The following is an 18,926-nucleotide window of genomic DNA, read 5'->3' on the forward strand; positions in this document are numbered from 1 at the left end:
ATTTTAAAGCTCAGGGTAGAATTAAGAAAATAGAACCTTACACATTGGAGGTTCATTAGAAACACACACACACACACACACTGCATCCTACATATTGCGATGATCAGTTACAATTGATCATGCATCGTCAAAAATAGTTAAAAGGACACAATACATTGTAAAGATTTTGTATAAACAGTTTAAACAGTACTGGTCAAGCCTGAATGTACCCATAACAGTAGATACAGAGCTGGATGGAGAATCCTGGTCAATAAAAGCCCTCTTCAATCAGAACAGATTTATGCCTAACTGAGAGCGAGAGAGAGAGAGAGAGCGAGAGGCCGTGAGCAGGCAAACAGGCCCAACCCCCACTCTTACACTAGCCCAAGCACTGAGGCCAAACCACACGACTAACAACATTGGACACTTTATGGAGCACAAAGCCTTCAGTATCTCATCCTGGAATATCCAAGGCCTGAGGTCATCCGCCTTTGGCCAAAAGAGCAGGAACCTGGACTTCACCACCAAAGAAATCAGAAATACAGACATTGTCATCCTACAAGAAACATGGTATAGAGGAGATGGACCCACTGGTTGCCCTCTAGGTTACAGAGAGCTGGTAGTCCCATTCACCAAACTACCAGGTGTGAAACAGGGAAGGGACTCAGGAGGTATGCTAATTTCGTATAGAGCAGACCTTAATCACTCTATTTAATTCATCAAAACAGGAACATTTTACATTTGGCTAGAAATTCAAAAGTAAATGATCTCAACATTGAAAAATGTCCTCCTGTGTGCTACCTATATCCCCCCACTAGAGTCCCCATACTTTAATGAAGACAGCTTCTCCATCCTGGAGGGGGAAATCAATCATTTCCAGGCCCAGGGACATGTACTAGTCTGTGGCGACCTAAATGCCAGAACTGGACAAGAACCTGACACCCTCAGCACACATGGGGACAAATGCCCCCCTAGCCACAACTACGAATGCCCCCCTAGGCACAACTACGACAACATAACCAACAAAAACAGGTCACAACTCCTGCAGCTCTGTCGCACGCTGGGTATGTACATAGTCAATGGTAGGCTTGGAGGGGACTCCTATGGTAGGTACACCTATAGCTCATCTCTTGGCAGTAGTACTGTAGACTACTTTATCACTGACCTCAACCCAGAGTCTCTCAGAGCATTCACAGTCAGCCTACTGACCCCCCTATCAGATCACAGCAAAATCACAGTCTACTTGAACAGAGCAATACTCAATCATGAGGCATCAAAGCCAAAGGAATTGAATAATATTAAGATATGCTATAGATGGAAGGAAAGTAGTGTGGAAACCTACCAAAAAACAATTAAGCAACAACAAATTCAATACCTTTTAGACAACTTCCTGGACAAAAAGTTTCACTGTAATAGTGAAGGTGCAAACTTGGCAGTAGAAAACCTAAACAGTTTATTTGACCTCTCAGCTTCAATATCAAATCAGAAAACCAAAGAAAATTAACAACAATGACAAATGGTTTGATGAAGAATGCAAAAACCTAAGAAAGAAATTGAGAATCCTATCCGACGAAAAACATAGAGACCCAGAAAACCTGAGTGTACGCCTTCACTATGGTGAATCACTAAAACAATAAGGAACAGCACGTCAGAAATCAGCTCAATGTAATTGAAGAATCCATAGACTAACCACTTCAGGGAAAATTGGAAAACACTAAACAAACAACAACACGAAGAGTTATCTATCCAATACTGAGATATGGGTAAACCTCTTCTCCAATCTTTTTGGCTCTATAACAAAGAACAAACAGCAAAAACATATACATGATCAAATACAAATCTTAGAATCAACTATTAAAGGCTACCAGAACCCACTGGATTCTCCAATTACATTGAAAGAACTACAGGACAAAATACAAACCTTCCAACCCCAAAAGGCCTGTGGTGTTGATGGTATCCTCAATGAAATGATAAAATATACAGACCACAAATTCCAATTGGCTATACTTAAACTCGTTAACATCATCCTTATCTCTGGCATCTTCCCCAATATTTGGAACCAAGGACTGATCACCCCAATCCAAAAAAGTGGAGACATATTTGACCCCAATAACTACAATGGGATATGCGTCAACAGCAAAATTGGGAAAATCCTCTGCATTATCATTAACAGCAGACTCATACATTTCCTCAGTGAAAACAATGTACTGAGCAAATGTCAAATTGGCTTTTTACCAAATTACTGTACGACAGACCACATATTCACCCTGCACACCCTAATTGACAAACAAACAAACCAAAACAAAGGCAATGTCTTCTCATGCTTTGTTGATTTCAAAAAAGCTTTTGACTCAATTTGGCATGAGGGTCTGTTATACAAATTGATGGAAAGTGGTGTTGGGGGAAAAACATACGACATCATAAAATCCATGTACACAAACAACAAGTGTGCAGTAAAAATTGGCAAAAAACACACACATTTCTTTCCACAGGGCAGGGTGAGACAGGGATGCAGCTTAAGCTCCACCCTCTTCAACATATATATCAACAAATTGGTGAGGGCACTAGAACAGTCTGCAGCACCCGGCCTCACCCTACTAGAATCTGAAGTCAAATGTCTACGGTTTGCTGATGATCTGGTTCTTCTGTCCCCAACCAAGGAAGGCCTACAGCAGCACCTAGATCGTATGCACAGATTCTGTCAGACCTGGGCCCTGACAGTAAATCTCAGTAAGACAAAAATAATGGTGTTCCAAAAAGGTCCAGTTGCCAGGACCACAAATACAAATTCCATCTAGACACCGTTGCCCTAGAGCACACAAAAAACGATACATACCTCGGCCTAAACATCAGCGCCACAGGTAACTTTCACAAAGCTGTGAACGATCTGAGAGACAAGGCAAGGGCCATCTATGCCATCAAAAGGAACATAAAATTCGACATATCAATTAGGATCTGGCTAAAATGGTTGTGAGGTCTGGGGTCCGCTCACCAACCAAGAATTCACAAAATGGGACAAACACCAAATTGAGACTCTGCATGCAGACTATCCTCTGTGTACAACGTAAAACACCAAATAATGCATGCAGAGCAGAAATAGGTCGATACCCGCGAATTATCAAAATCCAGAAAAGAGCAGTTAAATTCTACAACCACCTAAAAAGGATTCCTAAACCTTCCATAACAAAGCCATCACCTACAGAGAGATTAACCTGGAGAAGAGTCCCCTAAGCAAGCTGGTCCTGGGACTTTGTTCACAAACACAAACAGACCCCACAGAGCCCAAGGACAGCAATACAATTAGACCCAACCAAATCATGAGAAAACAAAAAGAGAATTACTTGACACATTGGAAAGAAAAAAATTAAAATAAACAGAGCAAACTAGAATGCTATTTGGCCCTAAACAGAGAGTTTGACCCAAAATTAAGGAAATCTTTGACTATGTACAGACTCAGTGAGCATAGGCTTGCTATTGAGAAAGGTCGCCGTAGGCAGACCTGGCTCTCAAGAGAAGACAGGCTATGTGCACACTGCCCACAAAATGAGCTGGAAACTGAGCTGCATTTCCTAACTTCCTGCCAAATGTATGACCATATTAGAGACATACTTCCCTCAGATTACACAGACCCACAAAGAATTCAAAAACAAATCCAATTTGGATAAACTCCCATATCTATTGGGTGAAATACCACAGTGTGCAATCACAGCAGAAAGATTTGTGACCTGTTGCCACAAGAAAAGGGCAACCAGTGAAGAACAAACACCATTGTAAATACAACCTATATTTATGTTTATTAATTTTCCATTTTGTACTTACACTATTTGCACATCATTACAACACTTTAGACATAATATGACACTTGAAATGTCTTTATTATTTTTGAACTTTTGTGAGTGTAATGTTTACTGTGAATTGTTTTATTGTTTAATTCACTTTTGTTTATCATCTATTTCACTTGCTTTGTAAATGTAAACATATGTTTCCCATGCCAATAAAGCCCCTTAAATTGAAATTGAATTGAGAGAGAGAGAAAAATCAAAGAGAAAAATGAAAGATACATTAAGGGAAGGGGGGTTGGTATAGAGAGAGTCTGTAGTCCAGGTAGTAGTTTGTTGTGCTGGTGTCAGTCATTGAGATAAACTTGCTGCATGTATTGAGTGCTGTGCTTACTGTGCTGTATTTATTGTACTTTTAGTATTGATCCTGTATCACCACATAGTCAGAGTACACTTAAAGCCCTGGCCACAGTCAATGAGGTTCCTCTATAACTCAGTTTCACATTGAACACATTGCCAAAGTATCACAGTCACGGCAACCAGATAGCCCCATTGAGCCAAGATGGACGCTGCTGGTAAAGGATGAGGTAAGTAACCTCATCACAATGTAAAGCCCTTTAGGATCCTCTTACGAGGGGCACTTAACACATGGTAATATAATAATATGGTAATTTAGCAGATGCTTTTATCCAAAGTGACCCACAACTCTGGTGTTACTACTCTGGTGTTCAAACCCACAACCCCATGTGGTCCTCTGTAGCTCAATTGGTAGAGCATGGCGCTTGTAACGCCAGGGTAGTGGGTTCGATCCCCGGGACCACCCATACGTGAAAATGTATGCACGCATGACTGTAAGTCGCTTTGGATAAAAGCGTCTGCTAAATGGCATATCATATCATATTATGCTTCAAACAACTGAGCCAACCCAAACAGCTAGTCCAGTATCATTATGATCATGGGTAAGATGATCCTAGATCTGTTCCTGATACCAACTTCTACCCTCACTCTTCACTCTTCTGTGTCTGGGTGTCTATGTGTCTCAGAGAGCAGCTGGGAGAACAGTGCCCCCCTCTGGAGGAGAGCAGAGGCACAGTCAAACTCAGCTACACGCCCCCATCTAACACCAACACCCTGGAGAGGCAGGCAGGGGAGGAGAGGGGGAAAGAGAGAGATACAACTGGTCAAGCATATGGAAAAAAGTTAGCAATATTAATCTCTTCTTATAAGGTAAAATGACAGAACACAAATCCCACAGAAGAACACACAGACCTCCGTAACCCTCACCTGTCAGTGTGTGTGACGTTCCCAGGGTTCTGTGTTAGATACAGCCCGGTGCAGTGGGAGAAGTGTGTGTGTATGATGCTCTGGAGCAGCCTCTCAGTATGGAGGTCTACAGGGGGAACAGGGTCCTCCACTATCAGGACAACACAGCTCTTCAACAGGGCACGACACACACACAGCAGCCTCCTCTCACTGGAGCTGGAGATAGAGAGGGAGAGAGGGAGAGCCATTACAGCCATTACAATGAGCACGTCCTCCTATAGCTCCTCCCACCAGCCTCCTCTGATTTTAGTCTACACATTGTCAATCTGCCACATACCTTTCACATGCATACCTGTCTCTCACACACCTGTACCTGTCTCGCTCTCACACACCCATCTCTCTCTCTCACACACCCGTCTCTCTCTCTCACACACCCGTCTCTCTCTCACACACCCGTCTCTCTCTCTCACACACCCGTCTCTCTCTCTCACACACCCGTCTCTCTCTCACACACCCGTCTCTCTCACACACACCCGTCTCTCTCTCACACACCCGTCTCTCTCTCACACACCCGTCTCTCTCTCACACACCCGTCTCTCTCTCTCACACACCCGTCTCTCACACACACACACACGTCTCTCTCTCACACACACACCCGTCTCTCTCTCACACACACCCGTCTCTCTCTCACACACCCGTCTCTCTCTCACACACCCGTCTCTCTCTCTCACACACCCGTCTCTCTCTCTCTCACACCCGTCTCTCTCTCTCACACCCGTCTCTCTCACACACCCGTCTCTCTCTCACACACCCGTCTCTCTCTCTCACACCCGTCTCTCTCTCACACACCCGTCTCTCTCTCACACACCAGTCTCTCTCTCTCACACACCCGTCTCTCTCTCACACACCCGTCTCTCTCTCACACACCCGTCTCTCTCTCTCACACACCCGTCTCTCTCTCTCACACACCCGTCTCTCTCTCACACACCCGTCTCTCTCTCACACACCCGTCTCTCTCTCACACACCCGTCTCTCTCTAACCTGTACCTGTCACAGGGGGCTGCTGAGAGGAGAACGGCTCATAATAATGTCCGGAACACCGCAAATGGAATGGCATCAAACACCTGGAAACTATGTTACCATTCCACTGATTCCGCTCCAGTCCTTAACACGAGCCCGTTCTCCCCAATTAAGGTACCACCAACCTCCTGTGGTACCTTAATTGGGGAGAACGGGCTCGTGTTAAGGACTGGAGCGGAATCAGTGGAACACCTGTACCTGTCTCTCTCACACCTGTACCTGTCTCTCTCACACCCGTACCTGTCTCTCTCACACCTGTCCCTGTCTCTCTCACACCTGTACATGTCTCTCTCACACCTGTACCTGTCTCTCTCACACCTGTACCTGTCTCTCTCACACCTGTACCTGTCTCTCTCACACCTGTATCCGTCTCTTTCACACCTGTACCTGTCGCTCTCACACCTGTACCTGTCTCTCTCACACCTGTACATGTCTCTCTCACACCTGTACCTGTCTTTCTCACACCTGTACATGTCTCTCTCACACCTGTACCTGTCTCTCTCACACCTGTACATGTCTCTCTCACACCTGTACATGTATCTCTCACACCTGTACATGTCTCTCTCACACCTGTACCTGTCTCTCTCACACCTGTACATGTCTCTCTCACACCTGTACATGTCTCTCTCACACCTGTACATGTCTCTCTCACACCTGTACCCGTATACAGCGGTCTGATACCCACCTGAACCCGGCCCCTCCATAGTGTAGTGGGTAGTGGAGCTGTCCTGGCAGCAAGCTGACCCTTTCCTTCAGGTGGCACCTCTCCAGTGCCTGCCACACCTGGGCATCACCATGGCAACCCCAGGGGTCCAGGTTGGAGCGCAGTGAACAGGAGAACAGGGTTGGAACCCGAGGTATCACGGCCAACCGGCTGCGGAGATCGTGGAGTCCCACACTGGAGATGTCCACCCCATCAATCATCAACACGCCCCTTCGGCCCTCCACCAATCGGAACAGAGAACTGGTTATGGCATCCAGCTCCGCCCCTGATCTGCTCACCACACCAACCTGTAGAGTAACACACACCTAGTAATATATACATGTACACATTCACACACCTACAGCAAAGTACACACAAACACACACTGAGAGATTCAAGATCCACACACATACCTTCTCTCTGGTCCGTGTGCAGAAGGACAATTCAGCGGGTGAGGGGTTAAGCTCTGTCTCATAGCTCCTGAACTCCACCACTCCCTCCTCTGGCCAGCTAGGGGGCGCTCTACAGGGCACATACCAGGAGGGCTGAGAGAGGAAGAGAGGGAGTGATAAAATATACATCTGTATCTGTGTCCTCTCTCTACTCTTTAATACCATAACAGTGCTGTATCTGTGCCAGTAACTGTAGCCTACCCCCCCCTCTCTCTTTACTCTGTAGCCTACTTCTCTCTCTCTTTACTCTGCAGCCTACCTCTCTCTCTCTCTTTACTCTGCAGCATACCTCTCTCTCTCTCTTTACTCTGTAGCCTACCTCTCTCTCTCTCTTTACTCTGTAGCCTACCTCTCCCTCTCTCTCTTTACTCTGCAGCATACCTCTCTCTCTCTTTACTCTGTAGCCTACCTCTCTCTCTCTTTACTCTGTAGCCTACCTCTCTCTCTCTCTTTACTCTGCAGCATACCTCTCTCTCTCTCTTTACTCTGCAGCCTACCTCTCTCTCTCTCTTTACTCTGCAGCCTACCTCTCTCTCTCTCTCTCTCTCTCTTTACTCTGCAGCCTACCTCTCTCTCTCTCTCTCTCTTTACTCTGCAGCATGCCTCTCTCTCTCTCTCTTTACTCTGCAGCCTACCTCTCTCTCTCTCTCTCTTTACTCTGCAGCATACCTCTCTCTCTCTCTTTACTCTGCAGCCTACCTCTCTCTCTTTACTCTGCAGCCTACCTCTCTCTCTCTCTTTACTCTGCAGCATACCTCTCCCTCTCTCTCTCTTTACTCTGCAGCCTACCTCTCTCTCTCTCTCTATCTTTACTCTGCAGCATACCTCTCTCTCTCTCTCTTTACTCTGCAGCCTACCTCTCTCTCTCTCTTTACTCTGCAGCATACCTCTCTCTCTCTTTACTCTGCAGCCTACCTCTCCCTCTCTCTCTCTTTACTCTGCAGCCTATCTCTCTCTCTCTCTTTACTCTGCAGCATACCTCTCTCTCTCTCTCTTTACTCTGCAGCCTACCTCTCTCTCTCTCTTTACTCTGCAGCATGCCTCTCTCTCTCTCTTTACTCTGCAGCCTACCTCTCCCTCTCTCTCTTTACTCTGCAGCCTACCTCTCCCTCTCTCTCTCTTTACTCTGCAGCCTACCTCTCTCTCTCTCTCTTTACTCTGCAGCCTACCTCTCTCTCTCTCTCTCTCTTTACTCTGCAGCCTACCTCTCTCTCTCTCTTTACTCTGCAGCCTACCTCTCTCTCTCTCTCTTTACTCTGCAGCCTACCTCTCTCTCTCTCTCTCTTTACTCTGCAGCCTACCTCTCTCTCTTTACTCTGCAGCCTACCTCTCCCTCTCTCTTTACTCTGTAGCCTACCTCTCCCTCTCTCTTTACTCTGCAGCCTACCTCTCTCTCTCTCTTTACTCTGTAGCCTACCTCTCCCTCTCTCTCTTTACTCTGCAGCATACCGCTCTCTCTCTTTACTCTGCAGCATGCCTCTCTCTCTCTCTTTACTCTGCAGCCTACCTCTCCCTCTCTCTTTACTCTGCAGCCTACCTCTCCCTCTCTCTTTACTCTGCAGCCTACCTCTCTCTCTCTCTTTACTCTGTAGCCTACCTCTCTCTCTTTACTCTGCAGCATACCTCTCTCTCTCTTTACTCTGCAGCCTACCTCTCTCTCTCTCTTTACTCTGCAGCCTACCTCTCTCTCTCTTTACTCTGCAGCATACCGCTCTCTCTCTCTTTACTCTGTAGCCTACCTCTCTCTCTCTCTTTACTCTGCAGCATACCTCTCTCTCTCTCTCTCTTTACTCTGCAGCCTACTTCTCTCTCTCTTTACTCTGCAGCCTACCTCCCTCTCGCTCTCTTTACTCTGTAGCCTACCTCTCTCTCTCTCTTTACTCTGTAGCCTACCTCTCGCTTTCTTTACTCTGCAGCATGCCTCTCTCTCTCTCTTTATTCTGCAGCCTACCTCTCTCTCTCTCTTTACTCTGCAGCATGCCTCTCTCTCTCTCTTTACTCTGCAGCCTACCTCTCCCTCTCTCTCTCTTTACTCTGCAGCCTACCTCTCTCTCTCTCTTTACTCTGCAGCATGCCTCTCTCTCTCTCTTTACTCTGCAGCCTACCTCTCCCTCTCTCTTTACTCTGCAGCATGCCTCTCTCTCTCTCTTTACTCTGCAGCATACCTCTCCCTCTCTCTTTACTCTGCAGCATACCTCTCCCTCTCTCTTTACTCTGCAGCCTACCTCTCCCTCTCTCTCTCTTTACTCTGCAGCCTACCTCTCTCTCTCTCTTTACTCTGCAGCCTACCTCTCTCTCTCTCTTTACTCTGCAGCCTACCTCTCTCTCCATGTGTGTGTGTTGGTCCATCTTCTGGATGGCACCAGTGCTGCTCTCTACACCACAGCTGGCCTGGACCAGGAGATGAAGAACCTCTCTCAGGCTGAGGGTGTAAGTCAGGACCAGTCCTACAGTACTGGGGTCTACCTCAGAGTCCAGTAGAGCCACAGAGACCAGGAACAGAACCAGTCCTGCAAAGGCATCCAACCACACTGATACCCACCTAGAGAGAGAGAGAGAGAGAGAGAGAGAGAGAGAGAGAGAGAGAGAGAGAGAGAGAGAGAGAGAGGGAGAGACATAACATTTTATCAACACATACAGTATTTCTTTGTTTGTGCTATGTATGAGTTGTGTGAATGTGTTTGTGTGTGTATGTGTGTGCTAGGTGTGTACAGGGTCCTGTCCTCTAACCTGTCCAATAAAATGCAGTTGTAGCGACAAACCAGGTGCTCGTTGAGGGCGCCATAGCAACGGGTCAAGGGGTCATCATGACTACCGGTGGTGACCTCATCCCTGTGTGACTCAGAAAGGAGGGATGAGAGAGAGGAGGCGGAGTCTGAAACCATCCTCCTCACCTGACCTGAGACTGACCTGTAGTATGACTGAGAGAGAGAGAGAGAGAGAGAGACAAAGAGAGGGAGGGGATAAAGAAATAGATGGAGGAGAGAAATGGAAGAACAGAAGGTGAGTATAAGAGAAAAAAGCAATTGCAGAGTTACATAACTCTGTCTCCATGTGTTTCTTATAGAAGCTCAAGTGGATCAGTGAGTCAGTGATGTGATTACTCCATCTAGTGGAGAGGAATGCACTTACAGCACATAGACAGACTAAAGGCATAAAAAACACACGACATGTTATACCATACCATTACATGTAATACCATACCATTACATGTAATACCATACCATTACATGTAATACCATACCATTACATGTCATACCGTACCATTACATGTCATACCGTACCATTGCATGCTATACCATACCATTACATGCTATACCGTTCCATTACATGCTATACCGTTCCATTACATGTTATACCGAACCATTACATGTTATACCATAACATTACATGTTATACTGTACCTGTATGGTGAGGAAGAGGTATGTCAGGACCGGAACTATCAGGATGAAGAGCGGGGAGATGTAGCCAATCAGCAGCACTGTCACAAACACCTGCAGCCAACAGTAGAGCCAGGAGAGCAGGTGAGCGGGGACTAGCTCGTCAATCACGTACATCTCCTACAGAGAGAGAGACAGAGATACATTTTAACCTGTTTTCTATTCATCTTATAAAAAATCAAATTCTTATAGATCCTCTCTCACCTGTGATAGGCTGCACAGGACCAGAGAAGAGGGCGTGGTCTGGTAGAATCTGAGAGGAAGGCGGAGCCGAGCAAAGAGCAGCTCAGAGTGGAGACTGGCAGACGCCTTCAGAGAACCACCAGTTACTGCTAATGCTACACAGCACACGGACAGAGCTGAAACACACATACGCAAGTTAGACAGTGCACGCCCGCCCGCACGCACGCCCGCCTGCACGCACGCACCTACCTTGCAGCAGCCCCAGTACAGCGTAGACAGATAGTCGTGAGTCTCGTAGTTCTCTCCACTCCTCCAGCCCCTGTAGTTCTTTAGCCTCCCTGGTCCACACAGCTAACAGGCCGGCCTGACACACACCCACCACACAAACACACACCTGGGATAATACAGTCAGCAACACCCAGCCCCAGCCACACACATCCAGGTACAGCCGAATACACACACCGCTCACCTGCAGGGAGAATACACACATGATTATTCAGTCATTTTGTAAACTGCAAGGTTGGGATTAGAAGAGGAAAATACTGTGTTTTAACAGCTGACCTCGGGACAGATTCTGATTGTATTCTATGTGTAGATTGATCCTAGATCTGTGTACTCACACCATGTTTGGGCGGAGGTACAGTGTTTGCTTCTGTCTCTCTCAAGGTCTCATTACTGCACCTGTTAATGAGAGGGGACATTTTATGTATTTGTCGTCGTGTGTGTGTGTGAGTGTGAGTGTGAGTGAGAGAGAAAGTGAGAGAAAAAGAGTGGGGGAAGGGTTAGTGAAGGAAAAGATGTGTATGTCTCTATGTCTCAGCATGCATGACCACAGATCAGATATGATGAGTGAGAAGTCATAAAGGGAGGACCAGGTCAGGGCTCTGCTCTGTGTGTCTAATGCTCTTATCTCTGTGAGGGGGTTAATGTTGTGGATTAGAAAGCTTTGTAATTTGGCCTTTCTAACTCCCTCAAACACGCCATGACTCGCACACACACTCTACCTCTCATCTCTCTCAGCACAAACATCCCATCCCTCTCCACTCTCTCACACACACCAACCTCATCTTTAAACTCACCTCAACACGACCTTGCTGACATAATCTCTAATTTTCCCCTGCACAAACCCACCCCAACCCCTATCTGACCAATCAGACCAGCACAGATGAGAGACCCTTGTCCAATCAGAGGGCAGAGATTAGTTTGGGGATGAGCCTCGGTCAGTCCCTCGAGGTCGCATGTCAGCTGGCTAGTGGCCAGAGAAACTGTATTGTGTGTGTGTGTCTACATTTTACATTTACATTTTAGTCATTTAGCAGATGCTCTTATCCAGAGCGACTTACAGTTAGTGAGTGCATACATTATTATTATTATTATTATTTTATACTGGCCCCCCATGGGAAACGAACCCACAACCTTGGCGTTGCAAACGCCATGCTCTACCAACTGAGCCAAATCCCTGCCGGCCATTCCCTCCCCTACCCTGGACGACACTGGGCCAATTGTGCGCCGCCCCATGGGTCTCCCGGTCGCGGCCGGCTACGACAGAGCCTGGATTCGAACCAGGATCTCTAGTGGCACAGCTAGCACTGCGATGCAGTGCCTTAGACCACTGTGCCACTCGGGAGACAATGTGTTTTGTCTATGTGTGTCTGTGTGTGTATCTATGTGTGTGTGTGTCTATGTGTGTGTGTCTATATTTGTGTGTCTATGTGTGTGTGTATAATCCTTGTCATTATTGTGTAAGCAGGTTAGGTAATAACATAACACAACTACAGCTTACGGATGACAGGGGACTTGCTTTCTAGTTAATAAACAGAAACACACACACACTGATCTGAGTGCTCCTCGAGACAGCTTTTCTTGACCCCATTTCCTGAAGGAGTGCCATTCTCTGAAAAATAGATTCATAAAGATTTAGAAAAAGGATTCCGGTACACACACAGAGGGTAGAGGGTTAGATCAGGTCAGATTTGTACAGTATCATGCTAATGCTAGGTAAGTACAGTGAGGGAAAAAAGTATTTGATCCCCTGCTGATTTTGTACGTTTGCCCACTGACAAAGAAATGATCAGTCTATAATTTTAATGGTAGGTTTATTTGAACAGTGAGAGACAGAATAACAACAAAAAAATCCAGAAAAACGCATGTAAAAAATGTTATAAATTGATTTGCATTTTAATGAGGGAAATAAGTATTTGACTCCCTCTCAATCAGAAAGATTTCTGGCTCCCAGGTGTCTTTTATACAGGTAATGAGCTGAGATTAGGAGCACACTCTTAAAGGGAGTGCTCCTAATCTCAGCTTGTTACCTGTATAAAAGACACCTGTCCACAGAAGCAATCAATCAATCAGATTCCAAACTCTCCACCATGGCCAATACCAAAGAGCTCTCCAAGGATGTCAGGGACAAGATTGTAGACCTACACAAGGCTGGAATGGGCTACAAGACCATCGCCAAGCAGCTTGGTGAGAAGGTGACAACAGTTGGTGCGATTATTCGCAAATGGAAGAAACACAAAATAACTGTCAATCTCCCTCGGCCTGGGGCTCCATGCAAGATCTCACCTCGTGGAGTTGCAATGATCATGAGAACGGTGAGGAATCAGCCCAGAACTACACGGGAGGATCTTGTCAATGATCTCAAGGCAGCTGGGACCATAGTCACCAAGAAAACAATTGGTAACACACTACGCCGTGAAGGACTGAAATCCTGCAGCGCCCGCAAGGTCCCCCTGCTCAAGAAAGCACATATACAGGCCCGTCTGAAGTTTGCCAATGAACATCTGAATGATTCAGAGGAGAACTGGGTGAAAGCGTTGTGGTCAGATGAGACCAAAATGGAGCTCTTTGGCATCAACTCAACTCGCCGTGTTTGGAGGAGGAGGAGGAATGCTGCCTATGACCCCAAGAACACCATCCCCACCGTAAAACATGGAGGTGGAAACATTATGCTTTGGGGGTGTTTTTCTGCTAAGGGGACAGGACAACTTCACCGCATCAAAGGGACGATGGCCGGGGCCATGTACCATCAAATCTTGGGTGAGAACCTCCTTCCCTCAGCCAGGGCATTGAAAATGGGTTGTGGATGGGTATTCCAGCATGACAATGACCCAAAACACACAGCCAAGGCAACAAAGGAGTGGCTCAAGAAGAAGCACATTAAGGTCCTGGAGTGGCCTAGCCAGTCTCCAGACCTTAATCCCATAGAAAATCTGTGGAGGGAGCTGAAGTTTCGAGTTGCCAAACATCAGCCTCGAAACCTTAATGACTTGGAGAAGATCTGCAAAGAGGAGTGGGACAAAATCCCTCATGAAATGTGTGCAAACCTGGTGGCCAACTACAAGAAACGTCTGACCTCTGTGATTGCCAACAAGGGTTTTGCCACCAAGTACTAAGTCATGTTTTGCAGAGGGGTCAAATACTTATTTCCCTCAATAAAATGCAAATCCATTTATAAAAATGTTGACATGCGTTTTTCTGGATTTTTTTGTTGTTATTCTGTCTCTCACTGTTCAAATAAACCTACCATTAAAATTATAGACTGATCATGTCTTTGTCAGTGGGCAAACGTACAAAATCAGCAGGGGATCAAATACTTTTTTTCCTCACTGTATGTGTGTGTGTGTGTATTACACACTACACAGGTGTATCTCTGTAGTTAGTTACCATAGTTAACTGTGTGAGAGACTTCCTGTGAAAAGAGGAAGTGGTCCAGATTGCAGAGGGAGTGCCAGGCCTGTCAATCAAAAAGAAACAGGGCGGGGTTAGGCAGAAGTCTTTATTGAGTGTGTTACCTGTAAATACCTGTGTGTGTGTGTATGTGTGCGGGTGTGTGTTACCTGTGTGGGTGGTGGGTGGGTGTGTTACCTGTGTGATGCGCAGTGCCAGGGAGGGCAGTAGGTTAAAAGGTGAGCGTAGCAGTGTGAACAGACAAACACAGGTGAACACCTGAGACGCTGTCAGAACATTACCATCATCCACCAGCACATACACACCCAAACTGGACACACACACCTGTAGAGACACAGAGAAAGGGGAGTGTGTGTGTGTGTGTGTGTTAGTACATGTTAATCATCCATCACCATCTACAGTATCTATCAGTCCCACAATAACAATCACAGACCAAACTATCCGATCCCAGATCCATTCATCAATAATCACTGATCCTTATCTGTGATCCGGTCAATCAGGGTTAATCTTACACATTATTATAACATCTAATATCCTTTCCAGTGCTTTATGTGCATGTTAGGTTTGTCCCTCCAGGGCTCAGGTAGGCAGACACCAGTCAGGACAGAAAGCTGTGATTGGATGCTGATTGGATCCCTCTGATTGCATATCAGCTTATGGGTCAGAGAGGTGGGAGGAAGATTATGACCGAAAAATGAAACGCACGCAATGTCCCAGACATTACTGATCAGCTTAGGACAGCGCTAAGCAACTACCCTCTCTATCTGGCCAGGGGACACACTAAAGTAGGGTGCTTTTTAAACACTTTAAACACATTAACAAAGCTTATGTAGGTCTACTTTCTCATCAGCATTGATGATATTGCCACTTTTGTACTGTTTAGTGACTGAATTAGGCAGCCTTGGTCCTGGAGAGCTACAGTGTCGGCAGAGGCTCAGCTGGTGTCCCAGTCTAACACTGACCTGCAGCCTCTACTGCACCTGTCTGTTAGGGTATTTCTGAGGGAGAGAGATGTCAGGAGAGGTCAGCGGTCAAAGACGGAGCTCCGCCACCTACCAGGAAAGGCACACAGACGCGGTCCAATAGGGAGAAGGCCGTCAGGAATCCCAGAATCCTCCGCGTCTCCAGCTCCTTCTCTCTGGCAATGCCCACTCTGCGCTGGAACCACGCCTCCAAGACCAACAACTTCACCGTCTAGAAGGATAGAGGGAGGAAGATAGAGAGGAAGTGGGAATAGAGAGAGTTGAGTACAACAGAGATCACTTAGAAAAAGAGAAAGAGACAAGAGCCAAGGAGTCTTGAGGCTACTAAGAAATTGAAGAAGAGTGCAAGAGACAGACCTTGATTCCGTTCAGCATCTCCTGCAGGAGCTGCTCTCTTTCTCCCCTCAGTCTCTCCTGGCTTCTCTGAGGGGGAAAAGACAGTGTTACACACATACACAGGTCTGTGCCACGCAGCCACACACACCCACATGTACAAACACGCTCTCTCTGTTACCTGTAATAGCCTTGCCCTGCGTTGTACAGCAGAGGTGAGAGGTACCAGCAGTATCAATACAGCTAGTCCTGCCAGAGCAGAAGGACCCAGCTCTCTCCATAGCAGACATGCACACACTGTCCCCTGCACCCAGGAAGACCACAGGGCAGACAGAGAGACTGGGAACTCTGCTAGCCGTCCAACGTCACCCCGGAGTGGAGTTAACGATGGGGCAGGGGAGGGTAGACACCCAGGAATCCTGCACTGGGACAGGGCCTACAGCAGAGAAGGGAGAGGGAAGAGAGAGGAGGTGAAGGTTAGGGGGGGGGTGTAAGGGCAAGGAGGGCAAGCGTTTAACAGTATTATTTTATTTTCTTGAATGTATGTTCACTGAGAGAGAGAGCGGTGGAGGTCTCTGTACCTGTTTATACAAGGCTCCAGTCAGCGCTGTCTGAACTCTGACCTCAGTCATCCTGCTGTGACGCTCACACACCTGCTGGACCAGGGCGTGGCACACTACAGCAGCCAATAGTGCCAGGGCATGGGTAAGTCCCGACCAATCAAAGACAGGCTGGTTCTCACAGTAGAGAATGCCACACCTGGGGGACAGGTGAGGCGGTGGGGTGTAAGGAAGATGGTATCTATCACCTGTGTATATTCTTGCAGAATCTAGAAGTTCTGTGCTATTACACTTTTATAAATGCTTTATTACATTTTTTACAGATTCATTCAGCAATATGGGAACAATATGCATTTGAAGATAATGCCAAAGGAAATGTTTACGTGTGTGTGTACATGAGTGTGTTTATGTGTGTGTGTTTGTGTGTGTGTACCTGAGGGCCTGAGGGGGCAGGAGGGCCAGTAGGTCAGAGGTCATCCTCAGCAGGGTCACCTGGAGCAGTGAGGGGCGGAGCCACCCACACAGGTGACACAGCAGGGCGGGGCCAGACAGGTGAACACCTGGGTGGGAGGTGTTTCCACCCCGTGACTCCTCCTCCTCTCCTAACTCCTGGCTATGACTCTGTCCCTCTGTCTTCCGGTGCTGCTGGAGGGCGGAGCATAAACTCTGGGCTGAGTCCTCATCGCCAAGGCAACACAGGTCCGACAGCTGTAGCCCCCTCCTATGGCCCGCTGACACAACTCTGACAGCAACCACAGCACAAAGGACATCATCAATCAAAAAATCTGCCAGTTACGTAACACACATCAGATACAGTATGTTTAATGATAATGATGCATCTAATGTGAAAATGTTGATATTCAGTGTTACCTGTTAATCCACCAGCAGGACAACTGGCTGAGGAAGGAAACATCCCTCTCCAGAGTTGGCTTCTGTCCCATGCAGAGAGGGAGGAGAGGGAAAAGAGAGTGGCAAACTCATTCAACTGTAACATAGGCCTACTGTTCTTTTCACCAGTTAACCATCAATACGAGCAAATAGGTTTAGACTACCCTTCTTTTGTATTCTTTAATTTTGGGTAAAGGGTATAAACGATTAGTCTTTAATTAATTGTATTTTATTATTATAGCTTCTGCTTTTATTGATTGCTGTATACATACAATGTATCATAATTATCACATTGTTTAAAAGTCTATCAGGCTTGTTTAAAAAAATAAATATGAACCATCGTTTTAAACCTGTGACCTCTAAAGCATAGGCTACTTTTATATGGCCTAGCTCGTCGGTAGCGAAGACTCCGAACAGACACTATAAACCCCACAGAAACAACAAAAGAACGAGAAAAGAAAGAACATAAAATGAGGAAAAAATTTAACTCACCTGTTCTCCGCCCCATCTGCCGGAGAGATAGAGAGACATACCTGAGGAGGGACGCACACGCCAGTTTGGCCCCGAGCGAGGGGATGGAGTGGAAGAAGATGGAGGGGACAATAGCTCGCGGGGTGAATGGGCTACTGTACTAGTATGTCCACATCTGCACGCGCCCCAGTAGCAGCAGACTGAGAGCAGCACGCGACATTAGGCTATAATCTGGTCCATTTCATAACAGAAAACAATTTGAAAGCACGATATAAGCCCCAACTTGACAATTTACGCCTGGTGACCTCTTTTCTTTGTTGTTGGCCTTTGCGGTTTTTTAAATATCCGTTCCCATTGTCGTTGCATGGCTATGACTGATTGAATGAATGGATGGATGAATGCTGAAGGAGCGTAAAGCGTATTGTAGAATCCCGCTGGCTGCCTGCGGGAGAGGGGCGTGTCTAGGGGCGTGTTTTACGGCTGTCAAAATTCTGACAAAAAGTTCCTTGGCTGCGTTTACATAGGCAGCCCAATTCTGATCTTTTTTTTCCCACTAATTGGTCTTTTGACCAATTACATCAGATATTTTTCAGAGCTGATCTGATTGGTCAAAAGACCAATTAGTGGGAAAAAAATATCAGAATTGGGCTGCCTGTGAGGACGGAGCCCACTGAGACGGTTTCCACTAGATACCACAGCGACAAAGACAGATTCCACAGCCACAAAGTCAAATTTGGCACACAAAGAAAATTGCGTTTTGGTCTTAATTTAAGGCAGGGCTGCCAACTTTTGAAGAAAGCTTGGAGTGAGATTTTGCCTAGATGGGGTCTGGCTCTTACATCAATCCTATTAGCCAACATACATTCATTTGAAAACAAAATGGACGACCTAAGATCAAGGATATCCAACCAACGGGACATTAAAAACTGTAATATCTTATGTTTCACCGAGTAGTGGCTGAACGACGACATGGATAACATACAGCTGGCGGGATAGACGCTACATCGGCAGGATAGAAAGGCTGACTCCGGTAAGACAAGGGGTGACGGTCTGTATATTTGTAAACAACAGCTGGAGCATAAAATATAATAGTAAGGAAGTCTCAAGGTTTTATTCGTC

At 46.4% G+C, this 18,926-nt stretch overlaps 1 protein-coding gene across 4 annotated transcripts; it reads right to left on the minus strand.

Annotated features, from left to right (window-relative positions):
- Window positions 1-4,576: 4,576 nt before the first annotated feature.
- Window positions 4,577-18,221, minus strand: abcc13 (ATP-binding cassette, sub-family C (CFTR/MRP), member 13). 4 transcript variants are annotated; one of them, XM_041861870.2, is made up of 20 exons: window positions 17,829-18,221; window positions 17,319-17,380; window positions 16,882-17,190; window positions 16,470-16,647; window positions 16,070-16,324; window positions 15,913-15,978; window positions 15,629-15,766; window positions 14,750-14,896; window positions 14,549-14,618; window positions 12,713-12,773; window positions 11,500-11,560; window positions 11,129-11,348; window positions 10,901-11,055; window positions 10,661-10,750; window positions 9,987-10,177; window positions 9,576-9,798; window positions 7,218-7,349; window positions 6,787-7,112; window positions 5,043-5,237; window positions 4,577-4,889 (listed from the first exon to the last, which is right to left on the minus strand). In XM_041861870.2, the coding sequence occupies exons 1-20, from the start codon at window positions 17,865-17,867 to the stop codon at window positions 4,862-4,864; spliced, it is 2,946 nt and encodes a 981-aa protein (XP_041717804.1). In that variant the 5' UTR covers window positions 17,868-18,221; the 3' UTR covers window positions 4,577-4,861. The 4 variants fall into 4 exon arrangements, with proteins under 4 accessions (XP_041717804.1, XP_041717802.1, XP_041717805.1 ...); XM_041861868.2 differs by having other exon boundaries at window positions 10,661-10,816; window positions 17,829-18,220; XM_041861871.2 differs by lacking the exon at window positions 11,500-11,560 and having other exon boundaries at window positions 10,661-10,816; window positions 11,129-11,243; window positions 12,709-12,773; window positions 17,829-18,220.
- Window positions 18,222-18,926: the final 705 nt, after the last annotated feature.

This window comes from Coregonus clupeaformis, chromosome 34 (assembly GCF_020615455.1).
Source record: "Coregonus clupeaformis isolate EN_2021a chromosome 34, ASM2061545v1, whole genome shotgun sequence".
NCBI lineage: Eukaryota > Metazoa > Chordata > Actinopteri > Salmoniformes > Salmonidae > Coregonus > Coregonus clupeaformis.

Excerpts from the sequence above, each read along its gene's own strand:
- abcc13 (XM_041861868.2), bottom strand. The coding sequence starts at position 17,867 with ATGTCTCTCTATCTCTCCGGCAGATGGGGCGGAGAACAG. Across the intron at positions 16,325-16,469 it reads CTGGAGCCTTGTATAAACAG|GCCCTGTCCCAGTGCAGGAT; the intron begins GTACAGAGACCT and ends TCTCTGCTGTAG. Across the intron at positions 12,774-14,548 it reads CTCTCACACAGTTAACTATG|AGAATGGCACTCCTTCAGGA; the intron begins GTAACTAACTAC and ends TCTATTTTTCAG.